Consider the following 14,292-nt stretch of genomic DNA (forward strand, 5'->3'; position numbering starts at 1 on the left):
TTAATATAAGGTAACTACATGGGTTAAGGTTAGGTTCAGGGTTAGTACCTAGTTATTACCCAGTTATTGTAATTACTATAATAATTTTAAAATATATTAAAACAGAAAAAATAGATATTTTAAATTGGACCTAATTCATAAAACAGGTAGCTTATATGATTAAAAAAAAAAAAAAAAAAAAAAATCTAATGGTGAATCAATATGTTCTATCAAAAGAGAGCAGAAGCTAAGAGAATGAAAAAAAGGAAACACATTGATTATTTAAATGAACTTTTATTCCCATAAAATAAAAAATGTGCTCCTCTGCATGTGGCACTGCAGACTAGCCACAGCTAGAGAGCGTTAAACAGCTTTGCTGCAAAGCACACAGACATAGTGTTAGTATGTCAGCCATAACATCTCTGTTAACGTTATGAGAGTGTAAAACTGTTGAGTTCTCTGCCCTTCATATTCATAACTACAAGAGATGCTAAGACAAAAGAAGAAAAAACACTGTTCAGTTAAGAGGTTTTTTAATTAAATTATTTTTAAAAGACTTTTCCAGAATTTTTAAACAGTCTATAATCACGGGCTGATATCTTTGTCGTTCCAATAAAAATATAAAAAGTAATATTAAAAATTGGGCAGCCACTTGAAAGTAACTGGTTGTATTGTTATTACTAGGCAAAAACTGTTCAGAACACAACTATTAGAATAAGTTCAGAGTTCACATGGCCCAAGATATGTTGGCTGCATGTTCTTTAGCCTTCATGCGCAGTACAGCAATGCTGGAGGACCGCCGTTCAAACTCGGGTTTGGTTTCAAACGCGGCGTGACTGTTCGGTGAAGGAGCCAGAAGTGAATCGGCGAAGAAGTTATTGAGAGATACGTGATTAACTCCAAACTGATTTTGCTGGTGATTGGGGAAGCCCACGTAACCGTGCTCAGCGGCTCTCGGCGAGTGAGGGTAGGGAGATGTCACGCAGGGAGGGGAACCTCGCGGGATCATGCAGGACGACACTACGGAGCTGCCTGGAGCGGGACCTGTCCATAAGTTGTTGGGAATCTGTGTGGTCAGAGAAATCATTAACACTTAAATATGCGAATGAATGTGAGACAAAAAACACTGTGTTTGGTACATGTCTAGATGAAGTGGAGATGGAAAAAAACAGGCTTGAATAATAATCAAAATAAAGAAATCTAAATGTTTGAAAAATCAACATAGATTCTGATTTGGAAAGTTAATTCAATTTTAAATTATAAATCTATGCATTTTAGTATGCCTGGGAAAAGTTTCTGATAAACCGATGACATCATATCAGATACACCCTCAATCTGCATTAAAATACAGTGACGATTATGTCCAAGACTTTAAATGAATCCAGACCAGGCTTTTAAAAACAAACCCTGCAGTCCACAAAAATGCATCTGTGTTCACCACAAAAATCTGACCGTACACATGTCATGGGCATAAGACAAACACAAGCCCTGCAGTCTGGTTTACAACATGCCTGGTGCAATAAGGACCTGCTGTAATGTCAAATTAAGGCTTTTTTTTATATATATGACTATAGAAAACGCATGAGAGAGGAATCTGCTCTCGGATGAAGGAAATTGAGGTCCTGCGGTGCCATGTAAATTTTCCTCTCCTATCCTCCCAGCAGCTTTTGTCAGTTACCGTGCGGCGGCTCTGACTGACCGCCCACACCCGTCTCAAGATTCAAGCTCTAAAGGTTAATGCTTGCTGTCAACAATTCATGCACTGTGTTTGGGTAAGGACTATATGCTATTTGCTGAAATTAGGTCAAATGTTATGTGACTTTTCAGTAATCAGATCAATAAATACTGTCACCTTGAATAATTTTTTTGGTTTCACTTTATTTTGATGGTCCCTTTAACACATTCTATTGACTATAAGGAACGTTGCACCTACATGTCAAGAGTTTTAGTAGAGTATTAGTAGACTGTAAGCACTGTAAGTAGAATGATATGTACTTGCAAAGTTACTTATAGTCAGTAGAATGTCTGTTAGGGGACCATCACAATAAAGAGATGGCAGATATTAAGCAGACAGTCTACTAATATTGTTTTAGCAGTTAGTTGACATATAGTTGCGATGTTACTGTTCAAAAGGGACCATCAAAATAAAGTGTCACCATTTTTTTTTTTTTTAATAAAATGATCATGAAATCTACTTCTACAATGTATGACAAATATGATTACTTCTGAGACGTATTATAAATATATGGGTTAAAGACATTCAAACAGTGCAGAACAACAATATAGGGTTGCCAATACAGGTAAATATGCCTGTTTATTTTTTTTTATATTTTAGTTTTTGTAAAAATGATGCAAATAAGTGAATCACCTGTGAGTAGCTGTCTGTCCGGGGCAGCATTGATATGTCATAGGTCGCTGCAAAGTGGCTTTTGGCCTGCTGGATCTGTCCATATCTTTCCCTCTTCCTCCACTTCGCTCTTCTGTTCTGGAACCATACCTTAAAAAGGAAGAGAAAAGTTGAGTTATTTTTCCATGATGAATGAATGTTGAGGTAACATTTTATGTAGGCACAATTTTAAAAAAGAAATCAGAATTTATTTTTTGTTGTTTTACTTTATTTGTTTATTTTTATTTAAATATATTTGATTAAATGTGAAGTCAATTATAGGGCTGTGACATTAAATCCATGAATTGTGACATAGGAAGGGTTGCTACGTTTAGACTGAAAACAATACAGATCTATAACTAAATGATGGTAATAAATGCCAGGTATTTTAGTGAGCATTGTAAACATGTTTTCATCACGACAGCATCTTAATTTCTGTCCTTTAATATTTTTCATGAGTTTTCAGGCGCAATGAACCAACACATTCTCACCAAACTCGTCACATATTGACGCCTGCAGGACCCCTCGAGGTCACTTTTTATAACCCAATATATAATTTCATCGTTGCGATAGCATTTGTCGAACGCGTCTGTGTGTGTGTTTCTCACTGAAAGCAATGGAGTACCCTGCATGTCGAAAAATGACGCTAAAGAGGTACCTCGTGAGTTAAAAAGTGACGCCGAGGTGTCCAGACCAAGCGACAATAGAGGCCTGTGTGACGAGTTGGGAGTGAGAATGTGTTGAATGAACGTACAAGTGCAGGTTATTGCACCACTTTCATTTTAACTTCAACATTTAATACGGAAATTCAAGTTAAGATGTCAATTATAGTTTGTTTTTATTTTTACGCCGAGGAATGCGTGTAAGTATGGCGAATCAAAGGTGATTTTAGTGTTTTAAAGTGAGCAAATTGTTGTCCTCAAACATAATGGCGTTTTTCTCCGACAAGGCCTAAATGCACTGAGAGCCTATACATAAGTCTAAAAAAAGCGAAAGAGTTTTAGAGAATTATCCAAATGAAACTGAGCAGTTACCTGAACTCTAGCCTCCGTTAGCTCTGTTCTCATGGCCAGCTGTTCTCTCACATACACATCTGGGTAATGGGTTTTCTGGAAGACTTTCTCGAGTTCCTCTAGTTGAGCGCTCGTGAAGGTTGTGCGATGGCGTCTCTTCTTGCTGCTCGACACGTTGCTGTCGCATTTTTCGCCGATGTCGTCCAGCTCTGTTTTGTCTGGTCCGGTTGTAGCCGGTGAGACTCTGATACTGCAGCAGTTCTCCATCGCGTGCAGGCTGCTGTCCTCGGTTTTTGGAGCGCAGTAATTCACGCCTATAATCATTATTAAAATATGGGTATAGTTGACATAAAACTGCAGACATTTTCAGCAGCATCTAAAACTAAATGTAAAACTTTATTTAAACATTTTTTTTTTTTTTCAACACAAAGAAACTGCACGGAATAAAGTTGTAGTAGGCTACTTTTTCAAATATTTTTGCTACACCGTAGGCTGATGATCTCAAAATTATGACCCTAAATATACACTTTATTCATATCTATATAAATAAAAAACAGCTCATGGACATGTTATATGTCAACTGTTCATGTAACTTTACAGCGAAAAGAAAGCGGATGGAATGTAGGTACACATGTATAGGCCTATTATTTGTCCATTTAGTCCATGATCAATCGGGGAATAAAATGACATTCATTTATTTTAATAATGATCTTTTAATGAAAATGAATCACTTATCTGCAGCATTATGTTTTCGAATTACTTTTTAATGAAAAGTGTTACCAAAAGTAGCCTGTTAACTGATTAGCGGATAATAGAAAATGCGCTTAGAAGAATATTATTTTAAAGGCCAAAAAAAGTTTATTTAGAATTATATAAGGAATTAGACAAGGGACATATTTCTTAAAAATATATATAAAAACAAAAGTAACCATTTTTTTTAGCTGTTTTTGTTCATAACATTTTTAAATACTAATATTACACATTGTAACTCAAGGCTAATTGTTGAAAAGTTGTAACCTTTCAAAAACCTATTTAAATATTGGTTAAATCTGCATATATATTTTTCACATTCAATTCTTACATTAGCTTTTTTCACTATAAACGTAGCCATAACAATAAATAAAATAGAACTTCATCTTCTAAATAATGTATCTTTTGTCACATAAAAATAAAGGTTATTATAAAAATTGGTTTTATAGCAATTCCACAGAACAATCTGACAAATAATTTTTCACTTTTCACTATAAATCGTTGCTTTAAATTATCTGAACTTCAACGCACTGACCTGAAGAAACTCTTAAGAACTTCATTAGAGAACCACACAGCAACTTCTTTACTGAACCAATGTGTTGCAAACAACCACTGAATAATCTTTAAGGATTTTACTAAATGTTTTGTTACATTTTACAAAGTTGGGGAGGGGAAAATTCTCAAAGCCAGACTTACTGTTTTGGTTGTCACACGGAGACGATCTGTCCATCGTGCTGTGTTGATCATTGCTCTGCATCGAGAAGGCTTGAACGCATTTAGGTGATGTCTTGTTGTAGTACGGCACATTGTCTAAAGTCTCCATGACTTGGTCCATGTAGTAATCGCTGCCTTTAATCGCTTGACTTTTCAAGGAGAACTTGTCGCTCAAGTACTCCATCATGGTCCTCTGGCCTCGTCTCAAGCATGAAGCGCGTCAATGGACACCATAAATGTTTTAGTGATGTCAAAAATGAAGCAATGCAGCCAATTATTTGTACAAGTCGTTAATTTGTCTTGTCTTAAAGAGACCGAGGGCCTCTCTTTATACGGCAAAGAGTGGGAGATTCAAGAAACCACCCAACTTCTGAATATGGAGATGGTGAAACTCCACCCACGCGCACAAGCACTAAATAAGATTTATGAAACTCTGTGATGACCCGAAATGAAACAATTACACTTGCTTTCGCTTTCAGTGTGTTTGGATATCCATAATGATTATTTAACTGATAAATCCGACAAGAGTAGCCTATATAGCCTATCGCGCGATATTTAAAGTGTTAAACCATTTGTAAACAATTAAGCATTTCATCCTAAACATATTAAAGTTGGTGAATGTTTAAAGAACAGTATAAAGTATAGTCGTCTTTATAAAGCATAGATGCTTTAGATTTTTTTTTTTTTTTTTTACGTTATTTAATAAAATTAATAAAGTTATTCATAAATAACATCACGAGGAAAACATCAAAACGCTCGGCTACACTAAAGTAAATTTTGTAGAAAAACTGTATTTCATTTTTATTACTGCAAATAAGTAACTAAAGCATATTTAATTTTCTTAATATTAATTTCAGTAAGCGTATGTTCCAGCGAATATTCTTATAGGCTATTGCCAGAAAAATATAGTGAGGCGTTACGATATGGCACTTGATAAAAACATTTATTTTACACTTCTGTAAATGTCATTAAATTATTTAAACATCTTATTTGCTTTATATTATAATTATATGAATGATAAGGTGATTTATACGTTTTACTTACTAAAAATAATCTTAGCAATACTTTTAAATAAAGTATGTATATTGGCTTGTTAAATATAATATACATTTTCGATTAAATTATAACGTACTTCTTACTTTTTACTTCTATCAAACGTTTTTACAATCCAGTAAAATTGCAAGTACGGTCTTTTTTTATTACATTTTTAAGGTACAGATACAAGTTTCAGTGAACCAAACAGGTATTTGCTGCAGCATTTTATAAATATTATTTTTCTTCTTATAGCCTAACTTTCTATTCTAATGGTTATTCATGAAATGTCAATCTGAATCTTCCGATCAAGAGACGAATAATATCACGACGGCGCGCGCTTGTGATGATGACCAGTCACACTCATAAAACTCAACTGTTACTGTGACCTAAATAAAAAAATAAAAGTTAACACTTTTTCACGCCTTTCGACAAGCTATATCCTCATAAATACCAATTGTCATCCATTATCGAGTCTGATAAGAGTTTGTTTTTTGTGGAAAATAGAATGAATCTGTAAGAAAAACGGAGAAACAGTTCAACAAAAGTGTGATATTTAAAACTGTCCTTTTTATATCCTATTAGAGTAGTTTGTTCTGTTATACATTTATCAGAAGTTTAGCTCAATTGGCACACTTGACTTTATCCAAAATCCACTGATAATGCCAACAACGAAGAGCTTCACATTCCCGTCAGCAACAGTTGTGACACGCGCAGTAAGCGTGAGGCCGTTTAAGCATTTGCAAGAGTCATTTTTGGATGCGAGATTATAAAGCTCGGCACCAAAATGATTTTGCGACCACCTAAATGTTTGTATTTCAAACAGGAAAGGCGTCATCCGATACCACCCTCACTCCAAAGTGTGTGTAAGAGATCACCGTCTTCTCTCTGCCAGCAAACCTTACCACCTGCTAGGCTAGCCATATCTAAGGGTCACTTACAATGCTTGGGGTTTGATGGTGCCACTCCGAGAAAAAAATGAAAATAAATAGGGTGCTCTTAAGTAGCAGGGGGGTTTCTTATTAAGGCTCTGAAATAACCTTCTATTTGGACCTCTTGCTGAGGGGAAAATGTGAGAAATTCTGTGTGGTTTGTTGAAATTTTGTCTGCGCATTAGAAGACAAGCACATGAAAGCGCAGATGAAGCTATATGGCTTACGGCCTAATTTCACTCAATTAAGCGCGCAAATACATACAATACTGCAAAATCAACTCAAATAAGTGAACATTAAAGCAATGAGATATTTAAAACACTTGATCTGCCATTTAATCCTTTCAATACCAAAATAAATAATAAAAAAAACTTTGCAACATTATGGGTAAATGTCCTCCAAATCGACACTTTATTAAATTATTAATTCAAACGTGTTAACATGATATATTAAGTCTTAATAACATAGGCCTACAATATTCATACTTTCACATAAACTGAGGATCCTTGTCCTTGGTATAATATAATAAATATAATATAATATATTATAATATAATATATAACATGAAGAGCAAATATATAATGACATTGAAATACTATTATAGTTTTTATTAATATTATTAATATTATAATAATATTATTAATAGTTTATTAATAATTGAATGACCTTTCATATATGTGTGTGTGTGTGTGTGTGTGTGTGTGTGTTTTAATTAAAATTTTAGATAAAGTTTAATAATTTTGTTTTGGTCATTTTTATACATTTTTTAAATATGTCTATATAGCATTTATTAATTTTATTTAAGTTTTAGTTTTAGTTATTTTATGAAGTTGAACTAAATGAAAATGGAAAATGTTTTTTTTATGGTTTTAGTTTTAGTTTCAGTTATAATAATAACCCTGAATGACAGAGGGATCTCTTTAATCTGATCAAATTGGTACAGAGAGAAGTTAGTGATTTTCTCCATTATACATTCTTAATTCATTTTAATGGTTTTGTACAGGCCACATGAGGCTTTCAGGCCAATGACATGTTTGCCATTGTTTATTGCCTCTCTCTTTTTCTCTCTCTCACTTTCTTATGTACTATAGACAGAACGAATCTCTGGTGAAAGTCAGAGGTCAGTACGAGCGTGTCAGCTGGGTTTGTGTATATACGCCTTTGCAGTCACTTAAGTAATTAAAATGATAATAAACATTTTTTGGCCACAACCACTTCTTCCAGCTGCTGTGATTGAGCTGCTCAGGTCAGGCCAGATGCACTGAGCTTGCAACGTGAAATTTGGTTTGAAAGGCCTTTTCATTTTAGTGTGAAGAATTATTCAATGAGTATTTATTTTCCCCATAATGCGTTCCTGGGTAGTTAAATACAACGTAGTCTATTAGAAACCCAAACAAACCAATAGGTTTTATATGGCTCAGGAGGGTTTTACTAACCCTGTACAGATCTGCTCTCACTGGCAGTTGAAAAGATTATCTGTCAGGGTTTGCCTATGTTTTCTGTGGGTAACAACTGGCATGAATTACCCACTGGCATCAGTGTGCAAATTCAGTCTGTTATTCTGAGATTCAGCAAAAGTGGAAACTTGGAAATGTACTGTCTTTGGAGTCATACTGAAATCTTTTTGCATTCAGTCAGTCAGTTTGTCTGTCTATAAGTGTGTGTGCACATACATAGTCACACACACACACACACATATATATATATATTGCCATATACGGAGTGTCTATTTACACTAAGTGCAAATAGCGTTCCTTTTTGGCAAACGCTATTTACACTAGCCCGCCCACCAATGTCTGGTTGGGCCACTCAAGTTTTAAAAAAGATGCGCGTAATTCAACGTATTCAGTGGCATAGCAGTAGCGAGGCTCGCAGACCTGGCTTTTAACACGATCGACGTGGGTTTGAATCCACCTTTTGCCGAGCTTGCATTTATTTTCAATAAAAATGAAAATAATGTTCTACAAGCAGAAATAAACTGCAAATGAGCGTTTAATAATATTAAAAGTGTTTACTGGGTAGGGTTAGGGGAAGGTATAGGGAGGGTTTTTATTCTCCCAATAGGGCAGCATCCATTTAATAATTTTAATAAATATAATCATTTACACTCTATGATATTATTGCATCCTGTTAATGTACAAAAATACTGAGGTGCAAATAGTATCTGCCAATATAAAGTATAGATAGCATCTTTACTCTTATTGCGAAGAACTGATACTTTTACATGGTGTAAATACAATCTATTGCTATTTTCCCCTAGTGAAAATAGCATATCGCTAAGAAAATGCTGCTATTGTCACTTAGTGTAAATAGTATCTATTGCTATATATATATATATATATATATATATATATATGGGCTGCTTATCCAAACACAATGCCGAAACTCCCGCTAATAAGTACCATTTTTCAAGATTTATTTGATCATTTCTAGACGTTAAAAGATGCGCCAGAAAGTTCAAATACAAAAAGAAGGATATTTTCTGTTATCTGACACTAACACTTAAGAAAGCACATCTAACTCTGATGTATGCATTTTTTTTTTTTTTATTTTTTTTTTACCTATTTTTGGACTTTTTGCCATAGATGCATGTTATCAGAGATTAAAAAATAGGTGTTTGAGGCAGAGCTACAAACCAAATACTTTATTGACAGTAATCTTTGATATATTACTTTCATTAAATGTGCAACATTTTATTTTTAGCTTTATGAACAACACAAAATCCCAGTATAAGGAAAGAAAAAAAACTCAAGTAAATTGAAACAGGAACAAGCTGGTTTTTATTGCCTGTCATTGTCTGCATATTAAGCATGTCATTTGTAAATGGTTTCCACCCATTCCATGGCTCGCAGTGCTCATGTTAAATGGAGTGATACATGAAAGCAATACGTATCTTGTGACCGCCTGCAGATATTTGGGCTATATCTCATCCATTGCTTCTAATTCATTTGCAGGAGAGGAAGCTGGATTTTAGTAAAAACAGCAGCTGCAAGGAATTTCAGCGGAGATCAAATGTGCATTGTAAGTCTTGTTAAGGGCTTACATCAACAAGACATCCATCACACTCTGAATATATACACGGCCGCAAATATGAAGGGTGAAAACAAAAGAACAAACTGAATCAATATTATCTCAGTGCAACAAACACAAGCTGATGTGGTTATCTTTTTACTTGTTCAATTTGGACCTCTTCTTTCCTCCACCCCAGCCTCCACTGTGTCGCACTGGGTTGTCCCGGAACGAGATGCGTTCCTTTCGGGTCGGAGCTGAATTGACTCTGGTGGGTGATGGCACTTCTGTTTCTGTGAAGACAAAGATAATTTTATAAAAATACACCTTCAATAATGCTAATACATTTTCAATTACCTGTTAAGACTTTGACATTTCTGGTGTTTCTTACAAGCACAGTTCTTGTAAACATTGAACAAAGCGAGCTTTTTTCTGTAGCTGATGCGTTCCACGTGTAGAAACCATTGCTGTGCTCAGCCAGAAGTCATACATGGTAAAACGAAACACCAGGTAAAACTTCATAGATTCGAGAGGCTACTGTGTACCACATCTTACTACCCTGAATTCTCCAACAAAATATGTTATTCAAAAAATTGGCTCTTAATAAATTCAATACATTTTACCTAAACACTTTATTTTAAGGTGACAGTTTTACATTACATGTACTGTAAATTATGCATAATTTCAAGTAACTAACCCTAAACCAAATCCTAACCTTAACCACAAAATATTGCTCAGTACTTATTTGTGTAATTACACTGTTACAATGTTACCTTAAAATAAACCCATTTTACAAATGTAGTAATTGTTTAGCTAATACATATTATAATATTTTTCTTTTTACTACATTTGTCTTCATTTGTCCCTTGTCTGTGTTGATTAAAATGGAAAAACTAGACGTCAGCCCTCGATGGATATTAATTGCACCTCAAACCCTGGACGTTTATATTCAAAGAGACAAATGTTGTTACCCGGATTCTGTGGGCTGATATTTAATAAAACAGCCACACACTCACTTAACCGCTGTGACCAAACAAATTGTTTTCAGCCATTTTGCTCCCATTACCTTTGAAAGAGGGCAAAAAATGAGGCACCGGGAGATTTCCTCTACACACATAATGAAAACGTTTATGGCTCCCTAAACTGTTCTTTATGGCTCGGCCCCAGTAAGTAGAGGGTATCTTGTTGCATTAAAGCTAAGTAGTATTTATAGAGTCCTTACTGTAATTGAACATAGTACTAAGCATGTCAACTTTGTGCCCATGACCTAATCGCTCACGCTGATCCAATTCAAATCACAAGAGGCCTATGAGGGGCTGAGAAAATTTGTATTATGTTAGCAGATAAACAGGCTAACACGCAACGGGAATAAAACATTCTCTTTCAGAAAAAGCGTACTGATATTTGTGGATTATAGAGGAATAGCTTTTGCATACAAACTGTAAAATTAATCTATAAAGAAATCTTGCATTTAAATTTTCTTTGATCTACAGAATCAGCCGTCATACTGCTAAACTCTCTCCATTAATTCACCTATAAATACCTCTATGTGAAAGTCTTGATTCAGTCAGTCATTCAGACAGCTAGTCAGTCATTCAGTCGGTCAGGCTGTCAGCATCCTCGTGGATTTCATTTTCAAATCATCAGCGGAATCCAATTTGGCTTCATTAGGACAGACAGTGAAAAGCCTTCACAGTCCGACATCACTATGTTAAATACGCTGAGCTTTGCTTGTGTCACTCAGAGGGATCTTTGTCAGGGTGAGTCCTGAGTTGCACAGAGTGTGTGACAGAGCTCGCACTTAATCAGTGAGGTGTCAGGGGTCTCTCGCTGACCGTTTCCTGCTGAACGAGAGATTATTCCCCCCCGTCCCCTCATCGACCCTGGCATCTGTCTGCTAAGCTGACACATGTGCACATAGACAATTATACACTCACACACATATACATATATATGTGTATATATATACATTATATATACACAGTACTGTGCAACAGTCTTAGGCCACCATCAGATGTTGTTTTAGCAATAATATAATGACTATATATAATTACTTCTTAGTCTCTTTTTAGAATATAAGCAGAAAATACAATAAATTTGTATGCAGTATTAAAAAACAGAAAAAATCAGAAAAAAACAGCTTTTATAGGCTAAAGTGGAAAGTATTTATTGACCTCCCATTACAGTTGAGCAATAGCAGGAACCGGCTCTCTTAAACCTAAATGGAACGGAAAAGAACTGGACGGCCAAGAAAACTTTCAAAATCTGACGATAAGTTTCTCAGAGTTTTTTTTTTTTGAGAAAATGGAAGGAGGTCACACTAAATACTGATTTTTGCTAAATGAAGCCATTTTGTTCAGATTTTTTTTTTTTTTTTTTTTTTTACATTTTGTGTACATATTTCCTGTATTTTATATATTTATATATTCCTGTTTGTAATGTAATAAAGAGACTGAAAAATAAATATGGATGGTCATTAAAACAACAAAGCTGGTGGTGGCCTAAGACTTTACATGTATATATATATATATATATATATATATATATATGTTACCACTCAAAAGTTTATGGTCGGTAAGATTTTTTTTTGGAAGTAGTGTCTTATGCTCACCAAAGCTGCATTTATTTGATCATAAATACTGTATAACAGTAATATTGTGAAATAATATTATATATATATATATATATACACACAGTCAAACCAAAATTTATTCAGACACCTTGAACATTTAATTCATTATTACAGTTTATTCACTATAGCTTAAAAAATGGTAATAAAATATGACAAGATCTCAGAGTTAAACTGTGTCAGAAAAAAATAATCTTAATTATGTCAGATAACACTTAAGCAAAACATGGTCAGGTCAAAGTGTCTGAATAATTTTTGGTTCAAAATTTTTATCAATTTTACTGGTAGTCCACTGTATGAAGAATATTTGGGTATAATATGTCACAGTTTACTTTATTTTGCTATCCTCACTTACATAAATGAACTATAGTGTCCTGCACCCACTAGTAAAAATATATAAAAAATGTCTGAATAATTTTTGGTTTGACCGTATATATATATATATATATATATATATATATATATATATATATATATATATATATATATTAAAATATACATTATATATACATTATTAAAAATGTGGTAACACTTTAGTATAGGGAACACATATTCACTATTAACTACGACTTTTCCCTCAATAAACTCCTAATTTACTTCTTATTAATTGTTAGTAAGGTAGTTGTTAAGTTTAGGTATTGGGTAGGATTAAGAATGTAGAATAAGGTCATGCAGAATAAGGCATTAATATGTGCTTAATAAGTACTAATAAACAGCCAATATTCTAGTAATATGCATGCTAATAAGCAACTAGTTAAAAGACCCTAAAATAAAGTGTAAAAATGTTTGTCTAAAAGTTATCACACATTCATTTGTCTATATTTGGTCAGTGGAAAAAAATTCTCCGGTGGGAAAAAATATCAAACTTGCTTTTTCCATTTAACAAAAGTGCATGGTGATGTCAAGTGGTTTTCAATTGTTGTAAAATCAGATTTGTGTGATGTTGTAATAGGTTATCAAGTGAGCCAGATGATGTGTACATTCATGTCAGTTTCCATCGAGCGCTTCATGCCACACCCACTGCACTCTGTGTGCAGTATTTGATTTGGCACCTGACTGACATGATTTAACCTCACATCATTGTGTGAAGTCCGCAGTGTTTTAAAATTCTTCCTTAATTATTCCCATCCCTTAACATTTCATAAATTATTACTGAGATACATCATATGGCGATGATGTTCTGAGTACAACCTAAACCTGGAGCATAAAAAGAAATAAAGTAAAGAAATGTATTTAATAGTGTGTTGTATGTACTCATAACAGAAGTGGAGAAGGGAGTTTCTCTGCTTTCCAAAAACGTTCTTTTTTGGCTTGTGTGATACTATCAACAATGAGGGCACAGATGTTTCTAATGTTAATGGGAATTTACATACTTCATAATCTTTTTTTTTATCAGCAAAAAGCATTTAAAATGCAAATGGTCTGCTCAAGCAATATTTTTACGCAACACTTAATTAAAGAAATAAATAAAATGTTCACTGCATGAATATGCAGTTGGTCTCTTGATAATTATTAGTATTACCAAATATAAACAGACCTGGCACAGATATTCTCATTAAGAAAAAAATGTGTTTTTTATATTTATTTTTTATGTTAATTCACTTAAGTAAAAGACTCACTTTTGTTTTCAGCAGAGTATCTCCGAGCTCGAGTATGTGTTTTAAGAGGTGGAGAGACATCAGTGGAGTCAGCCCAAAATCTTGATCCCGAATCTGCACCGTCTCTGTCCCCAGTGGCCTAAGAAAAAAAAAGGTTAATTAAAGTATAGACAACCACTAACACACTCAAACATGCATAAATTCACTCTCCTATAAGTATTTACGGGGCTGAGAACAGCAATTGTTAGTA

At 34.2% G+C, this 14,292-nt stretch overlaps 2 protein-coding genes across 3 annotated transcripts in view; both read right to left on the minus strand.

The window, feature by feature from the left end:
* Positions 1–253: 253 nt before the first annotated feature.
* alx1 (ALX homeobox 1) lies at positions 254–7,334 on the minus strand. The gene is made up of 4 exons (XM_051870978.1): positions 4,825–7,334; positions 3,400–3,692; positions 2,348–2,476; positions 254–1,045 (listed from the first exon to the last, which is right to left on the minus strand). Exons 1-4 carry the CDS (start codon positions 5,027–5,029, stop codon positions 707–709), a joined length of 966 nt encoding a protein of 321 aa, XP_051726938.1. The 5' UTR covers positions 5,030–7,334; the 3' UTR covers positions 254–706.
* Positions 7,335–9,559: 2,225 nt separating this feature from the next.
* Positions 9,560–14,292, minus strand: part of lrriq1 (leucine-rich repeats and IQ motif containing 1) — a 30,031-nt gene continuing 25,298 nt past the window's right edge. For both annotated transcript variants that reach the window (XM_051870976.1, XM_051870975.1), the window contains 2 exons: positions 14,064–14,181; positions 9,560–10,108 (listed from right to left, as the gene is read on the minus strand). In XM_051870976.1, coding sequence (XP_051726936.1) covers positions 9,975–10,108; positions 14,064–14,181 — 252 coding nt within the window. In that variant the 3' untranslated portion in view covers positions 9,560–9,974. The remainder of the gene's footprint in view (positions 10,109–14,063; positions 14,182–14,292) is intronic.

This window comes from Ctenopharyngodon idella, chromosome 18, assembly GCF_019924925.1.
Source record: "Ctenopharyngodon idella isolate HZGC_01 chromosome 18, HZGC01, whole genome shotgun sequence".
NCBI classification, from domain to species: Eukaryota; Metazoa; Chordata; class Actinopteri; order Cypriniformes; family Xenocyprididae; genus Ctenopharyngodon; species Ctenopharyngodon idella.

Coding starts and splice junctions, on each gene's coding strand:
- alx1 (XM_051870978.1), bottom strand. CDS start 5,029: ATGATGGAGTACTTGAGCGACAAGTTCTCCTTGAAAAGTCAAGCGATT. Junction 3,693..4,824: donor TCCGTGTGACAACCAAAACA/GTAAGTCTGGCT, acceptor TAATGATTATAG/GCGTGAATTACTGCGCTCCA. Junction 1,046..2,347: donor GGACAGACAGCTACTCACAG/GTGATTCACTTA, acceptor CTGACCACACAG/ATTCCCAACAACTTATGGAC.